Source organism: Rhipicephalus sanguineus, chromosome 5 (assembly GCF_013339695.2).
Source record: "Rhipicephalus sanguineus isolate Rsan-2018 chromosome 5, BIME_Rsan_1.4, whole genome shotgun sequence".
In the NCBI taxonomy this organism is placed as follows: domain Eukaryota; kingdom Metazoa; phylum Arthropoda; class Arachnida; order Ixodida; family Ixodidae; genus Rhipicephalus; species Rhipicephalus sanguineus.
The window spans coordinates 69,476,869-69,503,560 of NC_051180.1; the positions used below are offsets into that span (position 1 = coordinate 69,476,869).

At 47.9% G+C, this 26,692-nt stretch overlaps 1 protein-coding gene and 1 long non-coding RNA gene across 6 annotated transcripts in view; one reads left to right on the forward strand and one right to left on the reverse strand.

Moving 5' to 3' along the window:
• The window catches only part of LOC119393729 (protein timeless homolog), a 528,180-nt gene that overhangs the window by 103,106 nt on the left and 398,382 nt on the right, over positions 1-26,692 (forward strand). For all 5 annotated transcript variants that reach the window (XM_049416331.1, XM_049416330.1, XM_049416329.1 and 2 more), the window contains exon 15: positions 2,548-2,595. In XM_049416331.1, the coding sequence (XP_049272288.1) occupies positions 2,548-2,595 (48 nt within the window). The remainder of the gene's footprint in view (positions 1-2,547; positions 2,596-26,692) is intronic.
• LOC119393730 (uncharacterized) overlaps positions 1-26,692 on the reverse strand; it is a 157,022-nt gene that overhangs the window by 30,384 nt on the left and 99,946 nt on the right. Inside the window, exon 3 of the long non-coding RNA XR_005183981.2 lies at positions 1,777-1,830. This is a non-coding gene — a long non-coding RNA (uncharacterized LOC119393730). The remainder of the gene's footprint in view (positions 1-1,776; positions 1,831-26,692) is intronic.

Consider the following 26,692-nt stretch of genomic DNA (forward strand, 5'->3'; position numbering starts at 1 on the left):
GCCGGACTGAGGCAATCTTAAAGGTCGAAGGTTTAGGTGGACGACTAATTGTGGACAGTGTGCGAAGGTAAGGCAGTTTGTGTTGAGCGTGATTATTTTCTTGGCATTTAATTACAAAGAGGAGAATGGGCGCTCGTTTATATTTACAATAGACCTTTATGCGCAGTCCCTGTACTTTTGTTTTTCACCTCCGATATTACTCACTATTACCGGGAAGAATGAGCGCGTTGCATTCACCGCTGAAGTTCATTAATTGCAACAGACGGGTTCTTAAAGCCTTGCGCATCGAGGAATAAACGCATGAACCTCGCAGATGATTCCAGTTTCGGCGAGTTACATCTTTCCGTGGCCTCCGCGACCAGCGCTGCCGCGAGTCTCGTAGGCCACGACCTTTATCGATGCTTCGATGTTCCGCCGTCTGGGTTTAAACTTTGCAGTAAATTTAGGAGAGGAGTTAATTTTAACTATAGTTGGCTTGTTTTGACTGATTATTAATACAACGAAAAAGAAAACGAAGAGCAGAGTAGGCAGAAGAGCGATTCTGTAGTTTAGTGTCTACATTGCAAACAGTGTAGTGCTTGATCGATAAATGACACTGTCATCGGAAGCCTCGTTGCTTCTGTACTGCGCGGAACTATATATACGATAAATGGTTGCAATGTGAACGGTTCGGCAAAGAGAGAGGTGTCAGCGCGGAGCGCTGCGATTTTCCAGACCCGCACACCGCATCGCCCGCGGGCTGGGTCGCGCCGTTGCAACAACTCGGTCGACGCCGCCTTTCGGCGTTATGTTAAGGGGTGGGCCGGCAGAACCATTGTGCCGATGTTGTTCCTCCACCCACGCCTTCGTTCCCGTAGACACCCAGCACTTTTCTCAGTGGGGAGTTATATAGGAACCGAGGCATTCGGGTCACGCGCACCTGTCGAAGTCGCCGCACGATGCTGCCCGAACAAATTGCGTTTTCCACGCTGCCGTTGCCATCGCTGTTGTTGCTGCAGGTGCTCAGCGCAGCCTACGCCGCTTATTTCTTTCTTTCACTCAAGTAGAGCGTCTCTCTAATGCGAGTTGCTTTTCGAGAGGACGCTTCTCGACCGATGCAGCCCCATTCTGAAAGTGTTTTTCCTCTCAAGCCAATGGGGCTTCTAGAAACCTGAGCAACACCTAACTGTTTCTTTCAGTTTAGTATACGAGTAGCGAGAACAAAACGAGATGAAGGGAAACGTAACGCTGCGTTTTTTTTTTGCCTGATATGTTTTTATTGGATTTCTTTGAGAATGCTGACCGCTACTTAGGTCCAGTCATGCTTAGTGGCTGTCTGTGTCACTGCCCTGTCGTCTCCGCTACCTGACAGCAGTTCGGCTTACTGGCGAGGCTTGTTGTGTTGTCCCTGTTAAAGCGAGGCACCCGCTTTATTGGAACTGACTGGTAGCCGGACGATGTAATTGACGTTTATATTATTGGCAGACATGTTTTGATACGCTGGTCTTGGATTTATATGCTCTTAGCAGTAGACGTTTCCGCAGGATGCAACGCGTATACATTTCTTTGAATTATAAAATCTCTCGAAAGCCTAAAGAAGGTGACCGATAGAGTCGCCTATATTGCTATGATGGTCATACAATTTACCCAATTTAAACCATAGCATTCATTGACATTAACGACAGCCGATAAATAAAACCCATGTTCTCTCTGTCTCGTTCGCTGTTTGGCACGAGATTGTTTCATTATATTTACGTGCATTTGTACGAGAAACCTAGGAATTCATTATTTGCTTACTTGACGTGGTGGTGTCAACCAAGGCAAGTTGCTCGCAATGAATCACGGAGGGCCCTGAAAGAGAAAACGCCTGTTAGTCGCTGAAATACCCGTAATCAAAATAATTTTCTTCCATCATGGCTGCTACCTAAGGGAGGGAGCCAATCTTTGCTAATCTTGCCATTTTAAATAAAAGTTATTTCCTCCTCCATCACTATAATTATATTAAGAGTATAACGAGCATTCCATATGAATGCCCTTCTTTTTTTTTCTTTTTTGGCTACGCAGAAATACATTGACACTTAGTGGGATGGACCATGTAGTCTAACATTGCGCATCTGCATGCAGAAAAGGGAACATCAGTTATAGCTCATGGAGCGCCATTCCTGTAGTTGTGCTATTTCGGCGAGGTGACATGCGTGCTGACAATCGTTTCTTTCTTTTATTTTCTTTAATGCTTCGAGATCATTAGTTATTTCAAGTCGTGCGTGGAGACATGCAACAGAAGCATACAAAACTGAAGACATGAAACTTTTACGTTTGCTTTAGTTTTTGATCACCAGCGCATTGTCTCTGTTGTACTTACGCATACGCTGCCTGTTAATTTGTCCATTCAAGCACACGTTTAGTGCCAAGCGCTGTACTGTTTTTTTTTTCCTTTTCTTAGTGCCTAGCGTTGGTTTTTTTTTTTTTCTGGAGAGCGTGATGCATCGCTGTGCGTCACGCGCTTGATTCATTTGGTTTTCCACTGGCAGGTATGAACGTCATTCATATGCACCTGTTCACTTCTAGGTACCGCGCCTGACGCATCTACGGCTGGCGAGAATCAGACTGCTGAAGGTGAGTATTGACGTAACCAGCGAGTCCTCCAGTTTCTCGTTTCTTTCTTTCTTTCTTTCTTTCTTTCTTTCTTTCTTTCTTTCTTTCTTTCTTTCTTTCTTTCTTTCTTTCTTTCTTTCTTTCTTTCTTTCTTTCTTTCTTTCTTTCTTTCTTTCTTTCTTTCTTTCTTTCTTTCTTTCTTTCTTTCTTTCTTTCTTTTTGTGTTGCTTGCAAGCCGTTTATTTATTTCTTTTCTGGTTCGAGTTTATTTGATTGACATGCTTTTCTAACGTTCCTAAGCAGCGCGGTGGCAAGCATACAGGTGGCGTAACATTCTGACCACATTTCTCGGTTTTGTGCAACATGTATCCTTTCTGGGGTATTGTAGTTACTGTATAATTGTTATCAGCTTTCTTTTTATTCCAATGGATCTGTCGGAAAAATGCATGTTTTTCTTCTTGTGCGCAAACTCAACCAAATAACTGAACAACGTTTCACATTTTTGACGCTGTCTGCTTTGGCAGCGTTGCTTATTACCAAATCTTTCTTTCTTTCTTTCTTTCTTTCTTTCTTTCTTTCTTTCTTTCTTTCTTTCTTTCTTCTTTCTTTCTTTCTTTCTTTCTTTCTTTCTTTCTTTCTTTCTTTCTTTCTTTCTTTCTTTCTTTCTTTCTTTCTTCCTTTCTTTCTTTCTTTCTTTCTTTCTCTTTCTTTCTTTCTTTCTTCTTTCTTTCTTTCTTTCTTCTTTCTTTCTTTCTTTCTTTCTTTCTTTTTCGTCACAAGCACTGTACCTACCAGCACGAAACCCTTTTGTTGCCAGTGAGCTGCACATCCTTCGCGCGCAAACACCGTTACATACACACAAGTTTTTGATTGCTCGTGGTCCCGCATTTTCTCGCAAAAAGAACCGATTTCTCGCGTGTACGCGCCCGGTTCACGAAGAAGGCAAATTGGAGGATTTACATTTCGGCTTGCTGCTGCAATGCCGGATGTGTACGACCCGTTTTCCGCCTTCCCCCATTTCGGAATTTGCGCTCGGCTCATTTTTCCGCCCCAACCCGATCTCTCGCGTGTTCGTTGCTTTGTACATGCAAGTCATCTAGGAAGTAGAGACCGTCTGTGCGTTTGAAGCGAGGAAGGGTATACAGACCGGTTGCGTTGCTTCATCTATACCAAGATATTACCCGGTTCGTTGACTTGCGTTGCTCCCGCACGACGGTTCAGTCGCTGTTGGCTTCCAAAAACCGTAAAAACGTTATCAAGCGCGCGCGGCGCCGGAAGGTTAAAGCCTTTCGGGGAAATTTCGAAACTGCAGTGATTCCTAGCCGTATCATCTTTCCGGTGCAGCTGGGTGTCTGATTACCCCCATTTCTCTTCCGATGCCCCCTTGGCCTTCCTTCCTGCTTTGTTATTTCTTTTTCGGCTGCTTTACTCTTCCATATTGCGGTTTTAATCCGTAGGTTAAACATTGTCCTGGAATACGACAGAGGAATGTAAAGCCGTGCTACTAAAGAGCAGGAAAAATACGAGCCAGCTTGAAACTGTTTTTTCGTTCATGTTTCGGTAGGAAATGTCGTGAGAAAGGTCTGTCGCCGACCGAAACGTGAGATGAAGTGTCTTCTTCTTTTGCTTTTGTACGTGCGTCCCTGCACTACTTATTACTAATTAATCACCGTATGAACTGAACCTTCTCTCTTTCTCTCTCTCTCTCTCTCTCTCTCTCTCTCTCTATATATATATATATATATATATATAATATATATATATATATATTATATATAGTGCGTGTGTGTGTGTGTGTGTGTGTGTGTGTGTGTGTGTGTGTGTGTGTGTGTGTGTGTGTGTGTGTGTGTGTGTGTGTGTGTGTGTGTGTTTTAACTGGTAATAAGGAATGGCAGTGGGGCATGGGCTCAGGAGAGGAGCAGTAGATGACGAGGTGTAACAAGCTTGAAGATGGCTGCCAGTTTTGTCATGTAAAGCGCGTAGTGTTCCTGTGTGCGTGTGGCTTATACGTAACAATATTCAGTATCGTGTATAATATTATCGAGCTGGCAAAAATGAAACAACGAAAAAAAACATGGTAAGGACTCCATTCCTCGATGCGTTCGCAGTGTTCTCAATTCTCGACATGTTTGTTTAGCAAACGGCGGTAAATATCTACACAGGGCTGTTATGCGTTGGCGAGTTTTGAGCTCCGCTAGTTTAGTTTACCTCGGTTTTGAGCTGAGCACAACTTCAGAATTGAAGGTAGCTAACAAGTGTAAACGAAAGCCGACGAGGTGCTGTAACTCAAGATTGTCTCTCCAGTGTTTACGAAGACGGCCCGTCGAGTCTCCAAGCATTTGCTCTCTGTCAGACATTCGGTATATTCGGCCTCCCCTTTTTGCTTGCCCGTGCTTTAACGTCAGGTAGCTCGTTAACGTAACTTCCTGTCTCGGACGAGATCCGAAGAAGTCGTTTAGACGTTGGTTTAGTGGGACAAGCGAGGAAGAGGCGTATATGTGATCCTTACTAATGAAGTAGCGTATGCGCGGTTTTGTAGGAATTCGTGTGCGTATACACTTGGGGGCGCGCTTCTATCGGCTCTGCTCGCTATTTCTATATCAACTGACTTTAATCTATACAGTCTAGTTTGTTCGATGAAGGGATGCGGAAATTTTAATCTATGCGTAGTTACAGGTACTTTCGTTCCGGCTGTCGTCTTTGCCGATCCTGAGCTCGTTTTGGTGGCTTAATTAGTATTCTTAATTGGTATACTGCACGTTAAGAAGGAGTCACTGAGTGTGGGAGCAAGACTCCTTTAAAATGCAGCTCACGGCGATGCACTACTCTCTTCGCGGTGTCCGCGTGACCCGTTTGATAGTTCGCCATCGTGGATAATGGCGTCACAGATCGCCGAAATGTGCAACGTCATCATGGCGTCACATAACGGGACGTCACATAATGACATCATCACATGACATCGTAGCTTTGCAATCCTTCCGCGATCGGCCCTCCGATCGCCGCACAACTTCCCAATATTTCATATCAGCGTTGTGCATCCCCTTTTTCGTCGTGCTCCCAACCTTATTGTCTGTCTAAATTTTAAGTACTTACGACGCGCTTCCAAGCAGCTGCGGAAAACTTGGATCTAAGCAGAGGTTGTTGCCTGTATCGATCACTTAATTTATTTGAGTGACATCACACTTCGTCCGTCATATCCTTAAAACTCCGAACAATATAATTCAAACGACGGCTTAGCAACCGAACACGCGCAACACGCTGTATACAAGTGCGCTACAACGCATACACGGAATCCGAAGCCCAAACGCTGCAGTCCGTACTCGAAAACGGGCCGGCAGGTCATAGTGAGTGCGCTATGCACGATCATAGAACAGTCACGACACAAGTCCACGCCATACACGCAGATGTACACATTGATGGCCAGCTGTCGACACCATGAAGCGATCGACACTGAACGTGCTCCTGACTGCAACTCCGCTCGATTTCGCGACGCATTTTGCTTGAACATTCAGCGCAAATTGTATTATATGAGCTCGCACACTTATGTCTCAATAACTCGAGCAGGACAGGCCGGCCGGCAGCGTCGAGGAGCCGTCGCGAGGCGAGCGCACGCGCGCAGAGCGGTGCCCGAGTCACCGCGATGACGTCACACGCGAGAGGGTGCCACTCAAAGATATCGAGGTGAATATTTAGTCATTAGACCAGAACGCCTATGAAGTAGCACTTTAGAAGACTGCGGAGAACGTGGCACAGTCGCATTCTGATATGCGACGAATTTGTTCTCGATACTCAATTATCGCAAGCTCGCGCTCTTAGCCGCGTTCTTGATATTTTTACAGTTGTATGAAATCCGCGAGCTTGACGGCCAAACAATAGCTTCGAGTGCTGTTCGAGCTTTGTCTTGAAATTCGCTTTTGAGCTGATTCAAGCACAAAGCTACAGAGGAAGCTTATACGGATTCCTCGGAAAGAAAAACAGAGAAAAATATTCAGAGAATATTCGTCCTGATCCGATGAGGGAGCCCTCGCCTTTCCGGGGTGTTTGCTCTACCATGTTAATTAATCACGGGGGATCTAAGATTGCATAGCGAACCCGGCTGATTCGGGAACTCGGAGCATAGGGGAATCAGTGTGGGTTTCTTTCTTAACTTCGTGCCGCTTCGCTACGGATAGAGTAGATGGCAATTCTCTCACACGAAACTTCGTCCATACGCCTTGGGATGTTGCGTAGAAAAGGATTCGCCACTCCTCTATGTTTCCTTGCTTCGAAGTTGATTAATTCGTCCTCGCTATGCCATCTCTTGGGCTTCTGGTTATCTCAGTTATCTGAGATAACCGGGACTTGGTGCTGGCTTTGGTCTTCGAATTTTTTCATTCAGCTACAAAGTTTTATTTCCGGAAAGCCCTTATCGGTTTTCTCTGTAACTTCTCGGTACAGTTGGATCGATGACATCCCCCCCCCCCCTCCTCTCTTTCGACATTTTGTGTTTGATTTTCGGCCCACTTGAATCAAGCTGAGCACGCTTGAGATCGATACCATGTATTTGCTGTAGCAGTGTTTCCATCTCTGGAGGTTTCGCCTCACTTTCGCCTCCGTTCCGCATAATAACTGCCCCCGTTTCTTTTCGTTCCTGAAGGAAAGGAGTGGGTTGAATCAAAGTAAAAATACTTAGCAGAAAAAGAAAAAAAGAAGTTACCTATCTCTCTCTCTCTCTCTCTGCGTTATTTCATGCACGGTGTCTTGTTTGCGTTCGTGTTTTCCTCAAGTCGCGCCTCTTTTGCATGAGTGCAGTAGCTGCAACACTACACCGTCAAAACGCGCGCGCGCAGGTTCGTCTCCGCATCGTTGGCCGCGCGCTTTCCAAAATCGAAGCATGTATCCCTATTTGCGCTTTTTTTTACTTTTCGCTAAGCGATGCCGGCGGGTGTTTGCGGCAGCTGTATGCGGTGGCGCTCGCGTTACGGCGCGGGGGGCGAGGCGAATCATACAACGAGGAAGAGTTGAGTGAGCGAGCGAGCGTAAGGAGGCGAGATGCGACGGTTTTGGCGTCGCGTGCCTGTCCCTGTCGTCGCATGCATGCATGGAGGCCGTGGCGCGTTGTCGTCGTGACGTTCTTCGCTCTCGTCCGCTACTTGTTCGCCCGGCCGTTGTCCCTACCGTCCCCCTCACTTTCTCCCTCTCGCTCGCTCTCTTTCTTTCTGTCCCTCGTGCGTGTCGTGCACCGCGCTTTACGTTTAGCCGATACGTTACGCGCGGTGTTTTCCCCAGAGTTTTCCGTTTACCTCTCCAACTTTTCTGTCCTTATTTGTTGTATTTCCTTTCACGTCGTACCGAGCAGACTGTTGATGACGTCGGGGCGCCCGCCTCTTGCGAAAGATCCCCACCGCACAGCGGTCGTCGCGACGCGAAAAGAAGGCGCTGTAGAGCGGCGACGACGTCGGCGTCGTCTCGTTCTTCGCTGTCGCGTCGTAACGGTTTCCCCACGCGCCGTTCACGTCGGCGTTCACGCGTGGCTTACTGTTCGTCGTCCTGGTTGTTGTTGTCACTATACTATACGGAATATGTCGTTGTTTTCTTTTTTTTATTTCCTCATACTTCTCGCATTCTCTTTTTCGCCGAGAGCTATCAGAATATTGCGCTTGTCGACCGGCGTCTCCGACAAGCTAGGTGCGAGGAAGGGGTGCGAAAAGTGAGCCTCCCCACCGATGTTCGGCTCGTATCATAGTTGTTGCTTCTTCTTCTATACTCGGTTCAGTTCCCGAGGCGTATCGGTCGCTGCCGCTCGAGCTGTCGCGGCCGCGCTCTTTCTTTTTGTTGTAGGCAGCGCGACGCGCTAGGGGATAGGTGGGGAGAGGCTCGGTGTCTAGCGCATAACATATACGGTCATTCGCGGCGCGTGCTGCCGCTTTTGGCGGTTTCTCTTTCCCGTTCTTTCTCCGCCTGTTCACCATGTCCTGTTTCGCTCGTTCTTCCTCCCCCCACCACTTTTTTTTTTTTGACCGAGCTTCGCTTCTTGCGCGATGAGGGGTAGGATACGATGGGATGGCATGTCTCGCGTCGAAACGATGATGTCTCGCGTTGCCTCAGAGCGGGGCCCGACCGTTGTGTGTGTCTCTTTGTATACCTTGCGGGGATGCCAGGGAGTGCTTCTTTCTTTCTTTCTTTTTTTTGCCCCCTTTCTTTCTTGTTTTCCCGTTCCTCCCTTATCCTTTGGTGATTGCGGTGTCTACGGGTCTTCGCCGTGCATACGTCGCTGTGTCTTTTCTGGGCGCGTCTCGATGTTTATTGGACATCGTGTCGCGTGGCAGCTTGACGTCCTTCGCCTGTGTCGTTCGGGGATCAGAATACAATGGCGTGCTGTTTTCGGTCGGGACATGCAGCCCTTGACGTCGAAATATGACAGGATTTATTGGGCTGCAGTTTATATGCGTCTAGGTGACTCATTTGCTGTTTTTTTTTTCCGACGGGAGGTCCGCGTTACTCGGTGTAGTATATATGTGAAGTATATATGTAATGAACTTTCTTGCTGTCCTACTGCTTTTTATAGCTGAGCCTAAGACTGTTTTGTCGTCTGTACGTGGCGTTCAGTGGCTATCCTTGTAAAATTTCAGCGTAGCGACAATCCTTTTGTCAGTTTTGATAACGACGAACCTTAGGGTTAGACGTCTACATTGAGTGCTTTTGTTAGGCTTACCTGTCTTGCTCGCAATGTTATTGCGGATACGGTCGAGTTGAAGTTTATTTCAGGCAAAAAGCGGGCAGGAAAAAAGAAGTTCTGCTTTCAAACCACGTGTTATAGGCTTTTTGTAATGCTGGAACGATATTTCCTGCGCATATTACTTCCGCGGCATTTTGTTCCGCGTTGCTTGCTTATGAAGTTTGAACATAAGAACCTCGTGAGCACTTATAGATGCGCCCATCTGGCTTTGCGTTCGAGTTGCCCGTAGGAATTTACAGAGGTAAGACGAAAATGAAGATCTTACTAGACAAGCTAGTTGGGCTAGTTGGGGCGTATTGACTACAGACGTAACTAAACTAATTAGCGCAAAAAACAACGGGCAAGGTGAAGGCAACAGACAGGACTCGGCGCTAAGTGATATTTTCCGTGTTGCGTAGCCTCCTGCGCAGCTTGTGTGTTTTTATGTTTTTCTGCGAGTAAATGATCAGTTGAAGAATTAATTAGTGCCGAGTCCTGTCTGTTGTCTTCATCTTGTCGTTTGTTTTTTACGCTAATTAGTCATGTCTGTAGAAGATTTTACGACACGTCCCTGCCCATAACGCCATCAGTTCTGACGCTACGGGCTACAAACTGGCTAACTTCAAGTTAATGCTCGAGATTGGTGGTCCCTCAGATTCGCGAGGGAGCTTAAGTTCAAATTTGAGTAGCCATTTCATGGAGATCACGCAACTGTAGTTTCGCTTCGAGTATTTAAAAACGCGAAACCTTTTGAATAGCCTACACGGAATGTTTCTACCTACTGCGTCTGTTTTCTATATTTAAAAAAAAGGATGTACCGCTTTCTGTGCTGTGATTAACATTGCAGTCGCTTTGTGCTGTAACAGAACGTGTTGTTTTGTATAAGGTGTGCGTTTGTCAAACCTATGCTTTGTACCGAGTTGAAAAACCGTCGCTGTTGCTCTGATTCTTTTTCTTTTGTTTTGTTTTTTTCTGATACGTTGTACAAACGCGGAATGTCAGAAGGACTGCGACACCCTTTAGGTACAACGTGCGATTGTGTAACGCTAAGAATCCGCTTAAGCGAGCGCGTCTCTTCGGCTCGAACTATTGAGCCATTGCAGGGAAGCTGTATAGACATTAATGGGCCATTGCGGAAAAGCTGTCAGACAGATCACGACTTCGACTAGTGTACAACGGCGTGTTTACATAACTGGCGCCACGAACTCCTGCGTTTGTCTCTCTCGCGTGTCGCAATGTACATGTAAGCCAGGATATCTATAGGCGCACGCGAATTCCAGCGTTTAAGCTCGTCGTCGTTACGGGGTGACACTCGATTGTTGCAGCCGCTTTCCCGACAGGGCAATTTCGAAATCGACCACCGCATGCTTCGGTTTGTTGCAGGGAAGGCGGTGTGGGGGAAGGGGGGGAGGTGAGGGAGGGAGGGAGGGAGAGAGAGGAATGGTGAGGGGGGAGTGGGGATCGGTGAACGAACCACTGTAACGGGCTGAGATGAGGTATAGCATGGGATGAAGGAGGGGGGGGGGGTATCGCTAAGGAAATCATTAAAACGGGCTCAGAATAAGAGGAAGGCACGCGCAACGTGCCACATTTGTGTCCGTGCGGCTCGTCTGGATAAGCTCGGAGCAAGGCGCAGGCGATGCAGTAGCGTCCGGTGACACGGGCCCTTCCGTTACGACGCCGACTCGTCCTGTATTCGCCCGACGACCGCTTTGTAGTCGTCGTTGTCACGGATAGGCGGCCCCCTCACAGTCATGAGATGTCCCGGTGCGCGGTCACGCGCGCCGCGCGCGCATTCTCCGGCGCGGGAAATTAATGGCGCGCGGCGGAAATGATGCGGCCCGTGTCTTCAGTTCCGGTCTGTCTCGCTCCCTTCCTCGCTATCTCTTTCACTCCTGCACCTATGCCGACCTTCCCCAAGCTTCCCACCGCTTTCTCTCGGTATCGGCCTCTCGCAACTTCCTTTATCCCGGCTACACATGCCTCAGGCAACCAAGCAATAATTAAATAGAGAAACAGCTTCGATCGTGCTGTCCGTTTGTTTGGCTTCGTGACTCTGGTGTCGGCGACGTTTTTTTACCTCTTCTCACTGCTGTCCGAGTCGCCGGCCGGCATCGCGTTCTGCTGCAGCCCTTTACGTTTTGCGTCACGCTTTTTCGCGCCTTTTAGGGGCGAAGCTCCTTAAAGCGGCACCCGTTCGTCCCTCGTAGTCGTAGTGCGTAACCAGTCGTAACGCTAGTACCAGATCTTGACCTCCAAGGTGGTGCCGGTGGGAGATTTTTCCTGTGCGTTGTTGAACAATAAAAAAATTCGCAGCGTGCGCGTTAACTAAAAGCCGAATTCTTCTGTCTCTCATTCCCCATTAGCAGCCATTGGCATGTTCCAGTAGGAAACGTTAGTAGAAGTAGAAGTGTAAGTGTTAGCTAAAAGCCGACTTCTTCTGTCTCTCATTCCCATTAGCAGCCATTGTTTACCTCCAAGGTAGTGCCTGGTGAGATTTCTCCTGTGCGTGATTAAACAATAAAAATTATGTTCAAAACGCCGTTGATTGATGAAATAAACCAACGAAAGATGCCAGATGTTTTCTAAAAGCAAAACGAAAGAACGCCAGATGTTTCTAAAGCAAAACGAAAAGACGCCAGCTGCTTAACGAAAGACGCCAGATGTTTTCTAAAGCAATGGTTTTCTAAACAATGAAAATTCATAGCGTACATGTAAAATTAAAGTGAGCTGCAAGTCGCCATAACTCTCATCGAACCTTTAGTATAAACGCGCCCGATCTCACGTCGGTGATGATGTACTGGGCAGAATTCACGGAAGATTCACGGTTTACCGATGAACCTCCGCAGCTTCGCCCACTCATCATCATTTACTCCGTGGATATGCTGTGATTTTTTCCTTGCCGGTCGATGCGACAAGGCGTTGCCGTTTGCCGAGCGTTGTTGTAGCTAGTTCAGATGCCCTGCTTGACGAACAAAAATGTTCTTAGGGAGTTTTAGCTTGAACGTATACTTCTTTACGTTACCGTGTTACCGGATTACGTTTACCGTGTTACCGGAACTCGCGTTTTAGTAAAGTTTTTAGCTACCCACACGTAAACCTTTCCGTACGTACGTAAACGTTTACGTTTGCGCAAACCACTAAATGGTGATGATAATGTCATTTAAACTACGTTTAACTTAGATAATATCGAATTACCGTTGTGGCAAAATCATAAGATGTTTTTAGCGCTTGCAGTATCCCGGTATACGCAAAAGGGTGTAGCAACACCGCGTTACCGGACGATGGTGTCGACATCTTGTGACGCTTCGTGCAACCACAGTCATGGACACGTTTGTTTTCGCTTAGTGTTTCTGAGGGAAAAAATGAATAGAAAGGTAACTCATTCGTAATTATGCCGCTGCAAGACATTTACAATGGGAGTAGAATGCCCGATGTTTCAGCAATAACAATTTTGTGCTTGCCTGGTTCACCCTGGCCCCGCTAGATGGCGCCACCTATCCAGCCGTCAGAGGCCTTAGGCCTTTCACGTTTACGGTTGCGGTATTCTAGGTCGCTCTAGCCTCGGTAATACGGCTGAAACAAGGTGATCGTAAGTGGCGCTCGCACTTTGGGTTATTTTGACTCGGCGGCTGGAGTCTTCGCAAAGCGGATATCGCGAGTAGCCACGAACGAAGGTGGATTTGCGAGATAGGGCCGTAAACGTAAAGCCTATCCGGCGAGTAGTTTACGTTCCGTAAAGGTTCGCGCATGCGAAGATTCCATCCGGTATCTGGTACACGGTAACGTAAGGAAGTATACGTTCAAGCTAAAAGTCCCTATTGAATATGTACGCGCTGTACGTGGGATTGTAATGCGCGAAAGCAGAGTGGTAAATAGCTTGGTCTTTAGACAGTCGCACTTTATTTTAAAGCGCCGTCTCGTCCAGTCTCATAAAATCTAAATTGTGTATACCACTACCATCGCATTTATTTCACCTTTATATAGCACGGTAGTATATTTTCCTGCCCCCCAGTCACCTTTCCTCTGCAAAGCAGCAAGTAAGCGCCTTTATATACACCGGCAGAATTTTGTACATTTAGATAAATATATACTTGTGTTTCTTGCCTTCTTATTAGTGTCACGATGTGCGCATAAAACATGGCGTCGTGCTTCTTCTTCTGGGCATGCTGACACCCATTGACTACTTGTGTCGGCGAGTACACTTGGTCATCAGTTGTTCGCAAGTTCAGATATCTAAAGAACTCTCGAAACTGACCGGCTCCCAATGTGATCCTCAGCCTTCAGCTAACGTCATGTGCCCTTATTATGTCATTGAGCTTGTGCAGTGGGATTATTAATTAGTACTTATTGTACAGTTCCTCTCGCGGCTTACTACAACGACATTGCGTCAGCCGGGTGTCGTCTATCAGAGAGCGTCGCATAGCTGTGGCAGGCCATTGCTATTGTCCGGATAAGCACAAGGCCGTGGGCTCGAGTTCAGGCTATAGAGTGGCCGCATTTCGATGTTGGGCAATATGCAAGAACGCCCATGTACTTTTAGTTACGTTCACCAGCATAAAGCAAACAAACAAGTGATTAAAGGTATTACGGTAGCCTCCCATTATTGCAGCATGGCTGATAATAATATCGTGCTTATGGCGAACAAAGCTCCGGAATTTGTTCCTTGATATTTTATTAGCCCCTGGAATAAAGTTCCGGCTTTCGACTGAATATACCCGTTCTAGCCGTGCTTTCCTAATCAGCCGTCCACACCATCCGCTAAAGATAACCTGAAACCCACACCGTATTATAGTCGTGCTGCCCGTTCTCGCCTGTCAGCCCATTGTTCACGCGCTATTACATATTTTGATCCCCTAATACCCACCTTTGTGCCCAATGGCAAAGCGGATGGAGGATGGTTAATGTTAAGCGTTATATATATATATATATGTGACGCTATGAATGAGAGACGTGCCGTGGCTCATACGCCATACTTTTATTCCATTCACGCGCACTTCTTCCTCGTCGGCTTCTACCAGCCATCCCTGCCTTCTTACGTCACATGATTCCCCCTCCCCCCGAAAGAGGGCGTGAGTTACAAACAACAACGAAAAGTAAACAAGGAGACTCGCATAGGGGAAAAATGTCCAAACATGCAGATAGTTCCATGTCCCAATAGATGTCCCTAAACTCGCAGGAAAAATATTAGGGTGGGCAGCAGTCCGGTTATATCGAGGAGATCTCTGGTGGTCGAGGCTGGCTGTTGCGCATTGGATGACATAAGCATATTCTGCACATGGACACTGATAACACAGCTTGATCTCGTGTGAGAAACGAACGGTGGGGCACCTTGTAGCATCGGCACATCGGGTGTCGTGTGCGTTGCATCCTTTGCCGTGACTGGTACCCATGCAGTGCGTGCAGTTTGCGTGTTCGTTGACCGAGGTTGATGGGGCATTGACCGTTTCCTTCCGAAATAGAAGGTGCGGTTTGGCGTCTTTGTCGTCGTTTTGTGTCCTTTTGTCTCAGTCGCTTTGGTCGTAGGCTGAATCGTGATCTCTGCTGGAGAACACTTGCTTGACTTTCCCTCTTGCGAAAATGTCTTGCATGTGGCGTCTTCTTTGTCTTGACACCTTGAATTTGTCGTCGCTTCAGGTCACTTGCTTGTAAACGTCTTCCCTTATTCCGTGAGCGTTGTTTTGATGTCTTTTGTTGTCCTCGTCGCACAACACGTCGCTTAACGTGGTCGATTTGCTTGGGCTTGTCTCGTTGATGTTGCGGCCGATGTTGCGGATGTGGCATTCTTTTCAGAACGTGACTTTCCTTTTCGTCGCGAGTTAATGCAGTATTGAATGGGTCGTTGGTGCACAAAGAGCTAATGCTTGGCGTGTCGGGCATTGATGATGATATGTCAGAATGATTAGAAAGTTCTTCACAGGGTTCTACGACGCCGTTCACTACAAATGCTTCCGGCACTTGGCAGCGTACGAGGTACGATGCATCTGAGCTTTTTGTGTTGTTTCGACTCCCAGGTGGGTGTGGACTTGACGGTGATGCCGTAACAGGCGTGGCTTGGTCAGACTCCGATTGCGAAAGGTTGTCTCTATGCGCACCCACCGAGCGACGCTGTTCTGACGCATGAATCTGTACGGAAGGGACGTGGCTTGGTCGAGTATCTTAACAGTTCCTCAGCTCTAACCCGACCGTAGCGAGCTTGTGAGGTGTGAGGTGAACGTTGGGAGTAACTGGAAATCCACATGATGCAAAACCAGGTGGTGGGTGAAGTGAGCGATACGGGGAGCGGAGTGCATAAGGTGGTTCAGTAACATGAGTCCTATGGTTCAATGATGACGTATAAAAGGATGATTTTCGTGCAGTAGCAAAGCCCGGCGGAAGACTGAGTCTCCGTGGAAGATCTCCATGCCTTTCAGTGAGCGGATGCTTTAACCTGTCTGTGGGGAATCGCGAATTCATGCTTGGTGTTCGGATGCGTGAAGACTGCTTTTGACTGTGACGACTGAGTGCGATTGTCTCCACATGGTTGTTTATAAGCAAGTCTTTGTCGTAGTCGTTAAAACTGGTAATCATCTCTTCTTTGATCTTTTTCCATGACTCGTTGTTTTGAAATATGTGTGTGAGGTAAAATCGGAATGCCTCACCGGTGACGTAGTCATTGAAGTGGGTAACCATCTCCCGTTCCGACCAGGATGCAGTGGTAGCGTGGAGCTCGAATAGGTCGAACCAGTCCTGCACGGGTCCATCGTCCGCTGATCCGGTGTACTTGGGGATGGGAAGATCTGTCGATGATGCTGCCATGATGCTAGTCACAGTTGGGTATCCGCTTCTATGGTCTTCATGCGGTCAAGACGTCTTGCTGAGGGTTTTGCTGGTGATGTGCGGATGACGAGTCGGCTGCCAGGTCTCCATCCTGTCGACTTGTGTGACGCTATGAATGAGAGGCGTGCCGTGGCTCATACGCCATACTTTTATTCCATTCACGCGCACTTCTTCCTCGTCGGCTTCTACCAGCCATCCCTGCCTTCTTACGTCATATATATATATATATATATATATATGAAGTACGGTCCCTGCCGGCGGCCAGTTGTCATTTCGTCCATTTTACTTTATTTAACATTTATATGAAAATTACTGCAATAACACTTAAAAAGCGCAATTAACGTCCCCTATACCTTCCTTGACTTCATTATCTACTGGTTTTCAATAAGGTTGTGTTAAACAAAGAAATGAGGCGTCTTAGGTTTAGAAGCGCTTGCTACCAGCTGAAATCATTATACCGAACGTTTCAGCGAAATCAATACTGTCGCGCATCGTAGCGCATATTAAAAAAGCTGTCTTGCGAGATTCGAATTCAAAACATTACACTGTCCTCGCTATATATACTATCAAGTTCCTCTCGTTTAGAATTTGAGGTGTTTTTATGCCTCGATACTTCAACGTCTTTGCTTCTTCTTCTAGGTTATTGTTTTTCTTTTTAACTTGAGAGCGCCGCATCGCAGACTCTCTGGACAGCCCAAAGTTGATGCTGATATTCCGAGCTCTTGAGGGCCGAGCTCCATTTCTAACTGTCCCCACGTGGGAGCGGCCCGCGGTGTCACCCTAAGGGGTGGCACTTCTCCGGATATTTAAATAAAGTTCTTCGTACCGTACCGTACTCGAGAGCGTTTTATGCCGGGGTTCACCAAGACTTCACTGATGTATTTCCGTCACAGATATGACATTGGTAAGAGGTACATTAACGGACGAGAAAGAAAAAACGCCGCCGGGAATCGAACCCACGACCTCTCGACTCGGTCCACGACGATAGGCGTCCGGCTCTTTACCGACCACGCCACGGACGCACATGCACGAGGCTCTACAAACGCGCCTTATATCTCTCATGTATTCTTTCTCGCACGGTGCTCTCTGTTGGCGGGGCTAGGCGGGGCGGTTTGGTGCCGCCGTCTGTGAGCGTTGAAATGAAGTACTGCGTCATGACACTAACGAACCCCGATAGAGAGGGATTTGGCGGCGACGCAGTTAGAGCGTCTCGATGCCAGCGAGGAGCGCTGGCCGCGCTTGCATCGAAGAGTCGCCGTATAGACGCAGTTACGTTCTTTGCCTTTCGCTTCGTGTTAGCATGTGACGGCTTGTAGTCAGAGTAGTGCAGCTTCCACATGCACCAACGATCTCTTCGCCGCCTACTGCTTTGAGTGCGATAGCACCGACTAATCAAACTGCTGCAATAAGCGCCGCAGAAAGGGAACGATGTCGACGGGCGCATGTCGTCCCTTCGTGGAGCGAGACAGAGGCCAGCGGGACGTGGAACGCCTTCGTCCGTTCGCGGCTCATGCTACGAATCTCTGCCCCCCGCGTTGCCTTAGCGCGGTGTGGTAGTGTATGCATGAGCACAGGCATGTGTTACCCTATTACTCGTGAACACACATCGTGCCGTGTCTCTCGATATGTTCACCATATGCGGTGTCCAGGTATATGTTGAAACTTCAGCTACCACAACGGTTAAATCATGATCATGGGGGTTGGTCGTCGCGATGCGGATGTGTCGCTAGGCGTCAACGTTGGTGCATCCATGTCAAACGGTGCTATAGCTGCCAAACACCAATAGACATCTTACAAGCTCCCATAGATCAATGCACAATAAACAATCAGCTGCTTCCGTGAAGACGTGTTTCACTTTCGTGTTATACCGATTCTTATGACGGAGGGATCACCCGTGTTTTACAGCGAAAGCTATGATGAGATCACAACAAGGGCCGTTTTTGGCGCCGTAGTTGTCCGCCGCCGCCGCTGCCGGTGTCCGTAACCACTATCGCTCGAAATAAAGAAAAACGAGATAAGAAAAACCTTCTAGGATGGAGCGAGGTTCGAACCTGGATTCTCTGCGTAGGAGCCCAGTATTCTTCCTCAGAGCCATGCCGTTGTTTGAAACTGCTTTGCAAAAAGACCCTATACAGGCTTCATGTCGGGAAGGAACCACATTAACATATGTAATGTAACGTGGTAGAAGAGTAAAATAACAACCAGGCGTCACACAACGCGAATTCTGTTACCAGGCGTCACACAATGCGAATTACGCAACGAGTGGTTTGTTGAATGCTTCCAATCCCATTACAAATGGCTCTTCCATAATTCTTTAACGTCATCAGCCACAGCATCAACAAAGTGCACATAATGCCTTACTGGTGTTTAGCAGGTACCAAGGTTCTCCGCAGAATGACGAAAAATTGCATAGTGGCCGATTCCCTACTTCACAAAAATTATGATGATTTATAGCGTAGTGGGTTCCTCGCAAGTGCACTTCCATCGGTTCCCAAGGAAGCCCATAAGGCTCGCATGATCCATTTCCTCAGGGTCTCAATAAAGTTAATTCCCTCTCTCTATCTCTTTTTCACGTTAGCGTATGTTATAAAACGTGGTGGGAAGTGAAATAACGACCGGGCGTCACACAATGCGTATTACGTAACTAGTGGGTCCTTTAAAGCTTCCAACCCATTACCAAAGGTTCAGTCATAATTCTTCATCGTCATCAGCAGTCGCATCAAGAAACTGCACATTTGGTACCTCGCTTCTCCGCAGAATGACGAGTAATGTCGTGGTGGTTGCTTCCCAACTTCACAAAAATTATGATTTGTCGAGTAGTGGGTACATTGCTAATGTACTTGTATTAGTAACCACAAGAGAGTTACGGATCTAGAAATGCCGCTCTTCGAGCTTTCGCTGTGACTGTGCTGCGCTTTCCGCGCAGGCCTGGCTTTTTTTTTTTCCTCGAATTCGAGAATGTGTTAATGCAGTTCAAATGCACTGTGTACGTGGTGTTTCTTTAAAACAAATATTAATAATAAGAATTACATACAATTTAAACTACGTTTCTTTTGAGACACGAGCTGCTGGACTCGAATGAACACTGTGACCACGCAATATAAGCGACGCAGCGGCAAAATCGCCGGAAAATGACAACGTTGTCGCTTTTCACTCGGCCGTCTCTTACTGTATTTTAACGTGGATGCCCGTATTCGATCGGTTCGTGACGGGATATTTATAAACGTCCTTCGGAGGGCAGCTGCTGTCGCAAAACAAACAAACTTTACAAGCAATTTTAGAACGACAATTCGCGTGAGATACGTGGTTGTTGCCGCGAAAGGCCCTTTTTTTTGCGCTTCTTGTACGGTTGCGAGCAAAAGTATCGGACCCAATTAGGGCCGAAGATTTTTTTTTTTTTTCTGTGCAGCTCGACTATATTGGTTGAAATCGAGTGCTGAATCATAAGTGTCAATGTTAGACTGATGCAATGTTGTGAAGCAACTTTACGCTGTGGTGCTGTTCTAGAAGTAGTCTTTTTTTTGTTGTTGTTGTTTTTAAATTTCGTGCCGCTGTCAGCCAAGTTTTGCTTGCGGCTGTGTCTTGTACGTACGTTTTTTCGGTGCCGCTCTTTCTTTCTGAAGGTGCTTGCTTTTAAATTTTTTTTATTGGTTCTTTCTCTTTCGTTATTCTCGCTGTAGTGCGAACTCTTGCATCATCGATTACCGTGGCGGACGATATCGCTGCACAATCTACGAATGCAATTTGTGTTCGCGATTAGCCCTGTATGTTGCTGCTGCGCTGCGCCGCGCTTTGCTGCTTCGCAATTAAAGCGTGCACGAGCGGCCTTCAGTGATGCGCCGCTTTACCACACGCCGAGTTCTTGTCAGCCGTTATTAGCGTTTGTCGTCTCGCACGCTGAGATGCGCTTCGCGCACATCGACGCGGTTTGCCTTGTTTCTCCATCTGCTTGGTATTTTAGTCGGCTGATTGGGTCGAAAGATACCGCACATGTAACAGAAAAGAAGAAAAGAGGGGGAATACATTTACCGACAATGTTAGCGCGCAGAAAACAGTGGATAAGGATATACCTTATCTCAAAGCGCCACCTCACGAGGAGATCCTTCCTTCCTTCCTTCCTTCCTTCCTTCCTTCCTTCCTTCCTTCCTTCCTTCCTTCCTTCCTTCCTCTCTTTCTTTCTTTCTTTCTTTCTTTCTTTCTTTCTTTCTTTCTTTCTTTCTTTCTTTCTTTCTTTCTTTCTTTCTTTCTTTCTTTCTTTCTTTCTCAGTAAGGGCTTACGTTGGTAAGTCTAAGAAAAAAGAAAAGAAAAAGCACAAAACGAAGGAAAGAAAAAAGCGTGCGATATCTGTTTAGCTTGACTCCTATAGTTCTGCAGTTTCCACTTCTCAAACTTCGCTGAACTTAAGTGCATTCATTCGAGCTGTTCGTTTGTCGTCGTATTCAGAAAGTAAAAAAAAGTAAAAAAAAACAGTAATATAAGTGTTTCTAATTGCTGCGCCTCCTTTTACTAGTATCCGTCAGACTAAGTGCCCAACTTCGCCAATAGTGAACTGTGAGGACCAAAAACAAAACAAAAAAAAATGAGGCGAGATGAAAATAGCTTTGGAAAATAAAAGAGAAGACGATGACGTTTGCGGCCGCGTTCAATTTGGTGAACGCTCGATCAGACAGGAAATCGCAATGCCGGGCAAGAAAAGAAGCGAAGATTTCAGCTCTAAAATGAAAGAGAGCGCAAGTAATAATACTGATAATAACAATAATAGTAAATGCAGGCGAGTATCAGATTTCACGTTCGCCGTAGAAGCGCGTCCAAGTTCGAAAACGAAATGGAGCTGACTGACGAAAAAAAAAAGCAAGGAAAGAAAGAAAGAAAGAAAGAAAGAAAGAAAGAACAAGAGCTTTGCTCCGCGTGGTACCGTCGAACGCAGAAGCGGGCTTCCTGAGTTTCGTGCATATCGCGTGTTTTTTGAAGGTTCTTTTCTGGGCTTGATTCGATGTAAAAAAAAAAAAAGCAAGACCATTTATTCGTCTACTATTTTTCTTTATATCTTTCTGTCTTCGACAGAATAGACTCGTCGTCGCTTCTGGGGCTCCTGAAAACGCACGTATTTATTATACATGATTTTATGGCTCGACGACTGGGTGTGCTCGAAAAAAAAAAAAAAAAAGCGGAACCGTAATGAGCGGCGCGGCTAAAGTGCTGAGTGTGGTTAATGCATAGTCTTCATTTGAGATCTCCTTTTTTTTTTATTGTGTCTGTGTATGTGCACGCCTGCTTCTTGTCTCCACATTTCTTCCTCTTAGTGCAGGGTAGCAAACCAGATGTAATTCAGGTTAGCCTCCTTGCCTTTCCCTCTTGTATCTCTCTCCCTCCTCTCAATCTCTTTCATATTCTTTTTTTTTTCTAATTCGCTCTGGGATTTCGAGTTCTTACTTTCTTTCATTTCTGCTCGTTTGTCCCGTGCTCTGCGTACGTGCCCGTGTCGCCGCTCAATTGGTAGCGCGCCCGAACAGTTTGTTTCTTCACGATAGAAGAGTGTAGAAAAAAGACATGAATGAAGACGAAAAGAAGAGGGTAAACGTTTGAATAAGGCGCGCATGTCGAGCGTTCGTAAATCTGACTGGGGCACGTGCGCTATAAGCGCCGCTAAAGCCCCGACGTTGCCTGATAATTTATCTGCTAGCACAAGGTTGGCGAGCCTGGGGAGTGAGCGGATAACGTGCACAAAGAACGCGAAGGAACAGTTAGCGGTACACGAAGACTGTATGCTCCCTGCATTTGCAGCAGTCCTGGAGGCAGCTGCGAGTCACCGCTTCAAAAGAGATAAAAAAAAAGTAACATCAGAACGACAAGGCTGAAGCTTGGGCCTGAAAGTTTGTAGAGCATGAAAGGAACAGTAAAAAGAAAAAAAAAACTTTGTCGAGACGTGCTTAAGTTAGCAGAGGGTCGGCACGACTACACGACGTGGAATGCCCGAGCAGAAAAGAAGATAGCAGGGAGTCGAAGGCCATTAACAGGGATGGGCTTGTATGTTTTGCTGATTAATATGGCGATAGCAGCTTCGTTCTGGAAAAATTTGCCCGCTTCTTTCCTAACTTACTATTTTTTTTTATGCTGTGGATCGGGTGTTGGCGGGGGGTTGTCTTCTCGCAACCGACTGCTTGCGTTAGCTACGTTCGGGCGATATTAAATATGGCGTTTACTCTGCTCCCGCCGCGCTCATTACCACTTTGCCATCGCGATTATCAAGAAGCGGGCGCACGCGAACTTGGTTCGCGCACTCTCTGTTAGTTTCGTTTTTTATTTCTTTTTTGGGGGAGGCTACCGGCTGAAATTAACGTTCGGCGCAGTGCACAATTTGATGACGCGTGGATGGGAGTGCACGTAGATAAGATTTGGGCCAAAAAGAAACGCGACGCTTGCGTGCTCTTACGCGAACAAGATTTCGTTTCTCAAATCTCGCTCTTCCTGAAACCTCTTTCTCTCTCTGTCATTCCTTCGTTTGACCTAAATTTGCCGCCGGCTACGATAAAACTAAGCTCGTGGAAACGAAGGCTTACAGGATTAGGCGGAGCTTAAGCGTATTAAATGGTGAGGGATGACGGGGCGGTTAAAGAAAAAAGTCACTTCCTGTGGTCCGCGGTGAAGAAGAGAAACGCCTGTGACATCGAGAAATTGCGGGAAGAAAAGGGAATCGAAGGGAGCACTTATCTTTAACGATTTGGTCCGCTCTATGCTGCCGCGTGGGCAATGATTGAAAAGAAGGAAGCGAGGAGGGGGGGGGGGGAAGAGGGGTTACCGGACACTTGTGGCGACGCAGTTCAACGAACTGATTGAAGCGGACCCCGCGTCTCCTTCCTCTCCGAGCGGCTTTGACTGGCGCAGTGACGCTTCTTCGGACGGTCAATATTTGTACGGATGGGCCTTCAGCATCCAAGTGGACACTGGGCAAACACAGTGTAAAGAGATTGGGAGGTTTGAAGGGGAGGATAGGAGGCGTGACAGAGTGTGCCCTAACACCCACCCACGCGCACACTAGAAGGCAGTGACGAAGCTCCTTCGTCGTATACGGGCTTGTGCTGCGCGAACGCTGTGCCGCGTTTTCGTGAAGCCCCATCCAGTGGTAAACAAGGCAGACGTTTGATGGAGGAGGCATGGCGCAAAGTCACAGCAAAGCTTCTTGCACTGCCTTTCCGGACGCGGTCGTTCGAGTCGGTCTCCAACCTTGTCCATAAAAAAAAAAAGTCTCGAGTGATGGTTATTTCGGATTATCACGTTTCTATCTTTTCCGCTTATGTTCGTGTCGTTGGAGTGTTGCCATCCTCGTCGGCTCCATCCCCTTCGAGTAATCCCCGGATTGGCGTTTGGGTTATGCTGCGGCGCGCGCTGTGGAAGTCTGACATTTCGTTTCTTGTTTGTTTGTTTGTTTGTTTGTTTGCTGCGTCATGCGCGTTTTCGCGGCAAGAGTGATAGCAAAAATATGTGAGGTCGTTACGATTACACATTCCCCTCGGCTTTGGCGCGCGTCGAAGGTGAGTTTATTAATAGTAACGAGACATCCGTCGGGTTTTTTTTCGCATGCGGAACGGTGGTAATACCCGGAAGGGGAAGAGAAAGCAGGTTGATGCCTCTTAATCTTATACAAGATATTGTTTTTAGAGTATGGGGTATAGCAATGACTTCCGCACGCAACCCACGTTAATTAGCTGTACGGGGAAGGGTGACAGAAGGGGCACTGAGCATACTTTGTGTTTCCTAGGTTATGCTGGCATCCGTTCCCCTTTAAGCGAAGAAGCGCCACCAAAAGAACACATCTCTTCACAAAAGGAGTTCGATTTTCACGAAGGGCAGTGCTGCGTAAAATTAATTATTACCGCAGTGAACGGCAAGCTCTTGTGTAAGGGAAGGGTATGATACTGCTGATTTCGACAGCGTAGCGCTTCTTTGGTGCGCGTGCTTCTAAGTGTTTGCTATACCGAATATGCAGCGCACTGGGCAAGATGCATCAAGGAGGCGTGACTTGCACATTTGTCGCGCGTCGCGCATTCCATTTGCAAGTCTCGGCCTTCTCTGTGACCCGTCCTTCCTTCGGGCCCTTGTTCATGTAGCTGTACGTTACTCATTCAGTGTTGTGTGGACTTGCTTTTACGGTGCGTCGTGTCACAGATATGTGGAGCACGCATAAGAAAACGACTCGACACGTCCGTCTAGCGCCGAAGCCTAAAACCAACTAACTTTTTCTTTATTTTTCTGCGCCCCTCGCGCCAGCCTTGCTACCGCACCGCACGAGGTCACGTCCGACGTCTTCTTTCTTCACTGTGCCATCCCGTCGATGTCGGTGGCGCTACATAGCTCGTTCCCCTAGAGAGCAGCATGGTCTGCGAACGAAATCAGCACTGCCAGGAAACTGCGGATTGAAGTAGTGTCCGCAGCGACGGGAACGGAGACATGTGGAACTGGATTGAACCAGGCGACTGTGGGAGTCGTCTCACAGTAGGCTGGCTTCAGGCGCTCCAGTGCGATGGTGTCAGGTTTGCCATGAACATCTACGACATATGTCGACTCGCGTTTCTCCAGTACCGGAAAGGGCCCGAGGTAGTGTGGGTGGAGAGCAGGCCGAATAGGGCCAAAGCGCACGAAAACGTGGGTTGCATTGGTCAGGTCGGATGTAATGTATGGTGCGCGGTCTGGAGGAGGACGTGTCGGACAGGGTTTAAGATCCCGGAAGAGGTCCCTAAGAAGGTGTACGTATTCGTGAGTAGACAGAGCTGCCGAGGGTGGTTCTGGGGAGAAGAAGTCGCAGGGCAGACGGAGCGGAGTGCCGTAGACGAGCTCCGCGCTCGAGCACCCGAAGTCCGATTTCAAGGCGCAGCGGATACCCAGAAGTACCAGTGGCAGACGTTGAACCCATTGCAATGGCGTGCCATGGGCCATCAGTGCTGCCTTGAGCTGTTGATGGAAGCGTTCTACGAGGCCATTGGTCTGGGGGTGGTAGGCAGCCGTGCGAAGACGATGCGTGCCAAGCAAGCGTAGGAGCTCGTGAAAGAGGGCAGACTCGAATTGCTGTCCTCTGTCAGTCACGATCTTGGTAGGGCATCCGAAGCGGGCAACCCATGTTGTGACGAATGCTGCTGCGACGGTTGCAGCAGAGCTGTCTGGAAGCGGGGCCGCTTCTGGCCATCGAGTAAATCTGTCGACAGCTGTGAGCAGGTAGCGAAATCCGTCACACGGTGGTAGTGGTCCGACGATGTCGATGTGGACAATATCGAAACGATGGTCATGCTGGAGAAACTGGCGTGTGTGGGGAACAGGGTACCTGTGGACTTTGGCACGTTGGCAGGGTGTACATGCACGTACCCAGTCGCGTACGTCTGCGTTCATCCGTGGCCATACGTAACGCGATGAAACGAGGCGTTGCGAGGCACGAACGCCGGGGTGAGCGAGCTGGTGCAGCGTGTCGAAAAGCTGCTTGCGTAACGTGCGAGGGACAAATGGTCTGGGTGTGCCTGTAGAAGTGTCACAGACGAGATTGGCGCCATCAAGCAGGATATCGTGCAATCGCAGTGCTGTTTTAGATGAGCGCAGTTGTATGAGCTCAGGATCATTAGCTTGGTGTGCTGCGAGCATCGGCACATCGAGTGGCGCAGGAGTTGCAGGTGATGTCACGGCGTCCACGCGGCTGAGAGTGTCAGCAGGTATGTTCTGGTCGCCGCTGACGTGTCGGATGTCGGTGGAGAATTCAGATATATACAAGAGATGGCGGATCTCTCGTGGCGTGTGCGTCGACGGCTCTCTGCAAAGCGCGTATGTCAACGGCTTGTGGTCCGTGAAAATTGTAAATGGTCGACCTTCGACGATATGGCGAAAGTGTCGGATGGCGAGGTAAATTCCAAGTAACTCTCGACCGAAGGTGCTGTAACGAGCTTGTGTTGGGCTGAGTTTCTTGGAGAAAAACGCTAATGGTTGCCATGAGTTGTCAACACGCTGCTGGAGAACCGCTCCCACGGCTGTGCTAGACGCGTCACTCATGAGGGCTAGAGATGCCGTGGGGTTGGGGTGGGCAAGAAAGGCAGCGTTGGCGAGCGCGCCCTTGATCTTGATAAAGGCGTCTTCAGCAGTGGAGTCCCAAGGTAGTAAGGACGTCTTGTTCTTGCTGGTAAGCAGATGGTCCAAAGGCGCCACTATATCGGCACAGTTCTTGATAAAGCGGCGGTAAAAGTTAACCATGCCGAGGAATTGCCGCAGCTTCGTGATCGTTGTGGGCCTAGGGAAGCTCTGGACTGCTTCGATTTTTGATGAAAGTGGGCGGATGCCACTGGTGTCCAGGTGATGTCCGAGAAAGACTAAGCTAGTGACACCAAACTCGCTTTTCGAGGCGTTGATGACGATGCCGTGGTCAGATAGTCGTTGTAGCAGACAACGAAGGTGTTGTAAATGCTCTTCCACAGATTTGCTGGCCACCAACAAGTCGTCGACGTAGGCGAAAACAAAGGGTAGACCACGCGTGACTGTGTCGATGAAACGTTGAAAGGACTGAGCGGCATTCCTGAGACCGAACGGCATTCGCAAAAACTCGAAGAGTCCAAATGGTGTTGTAATAG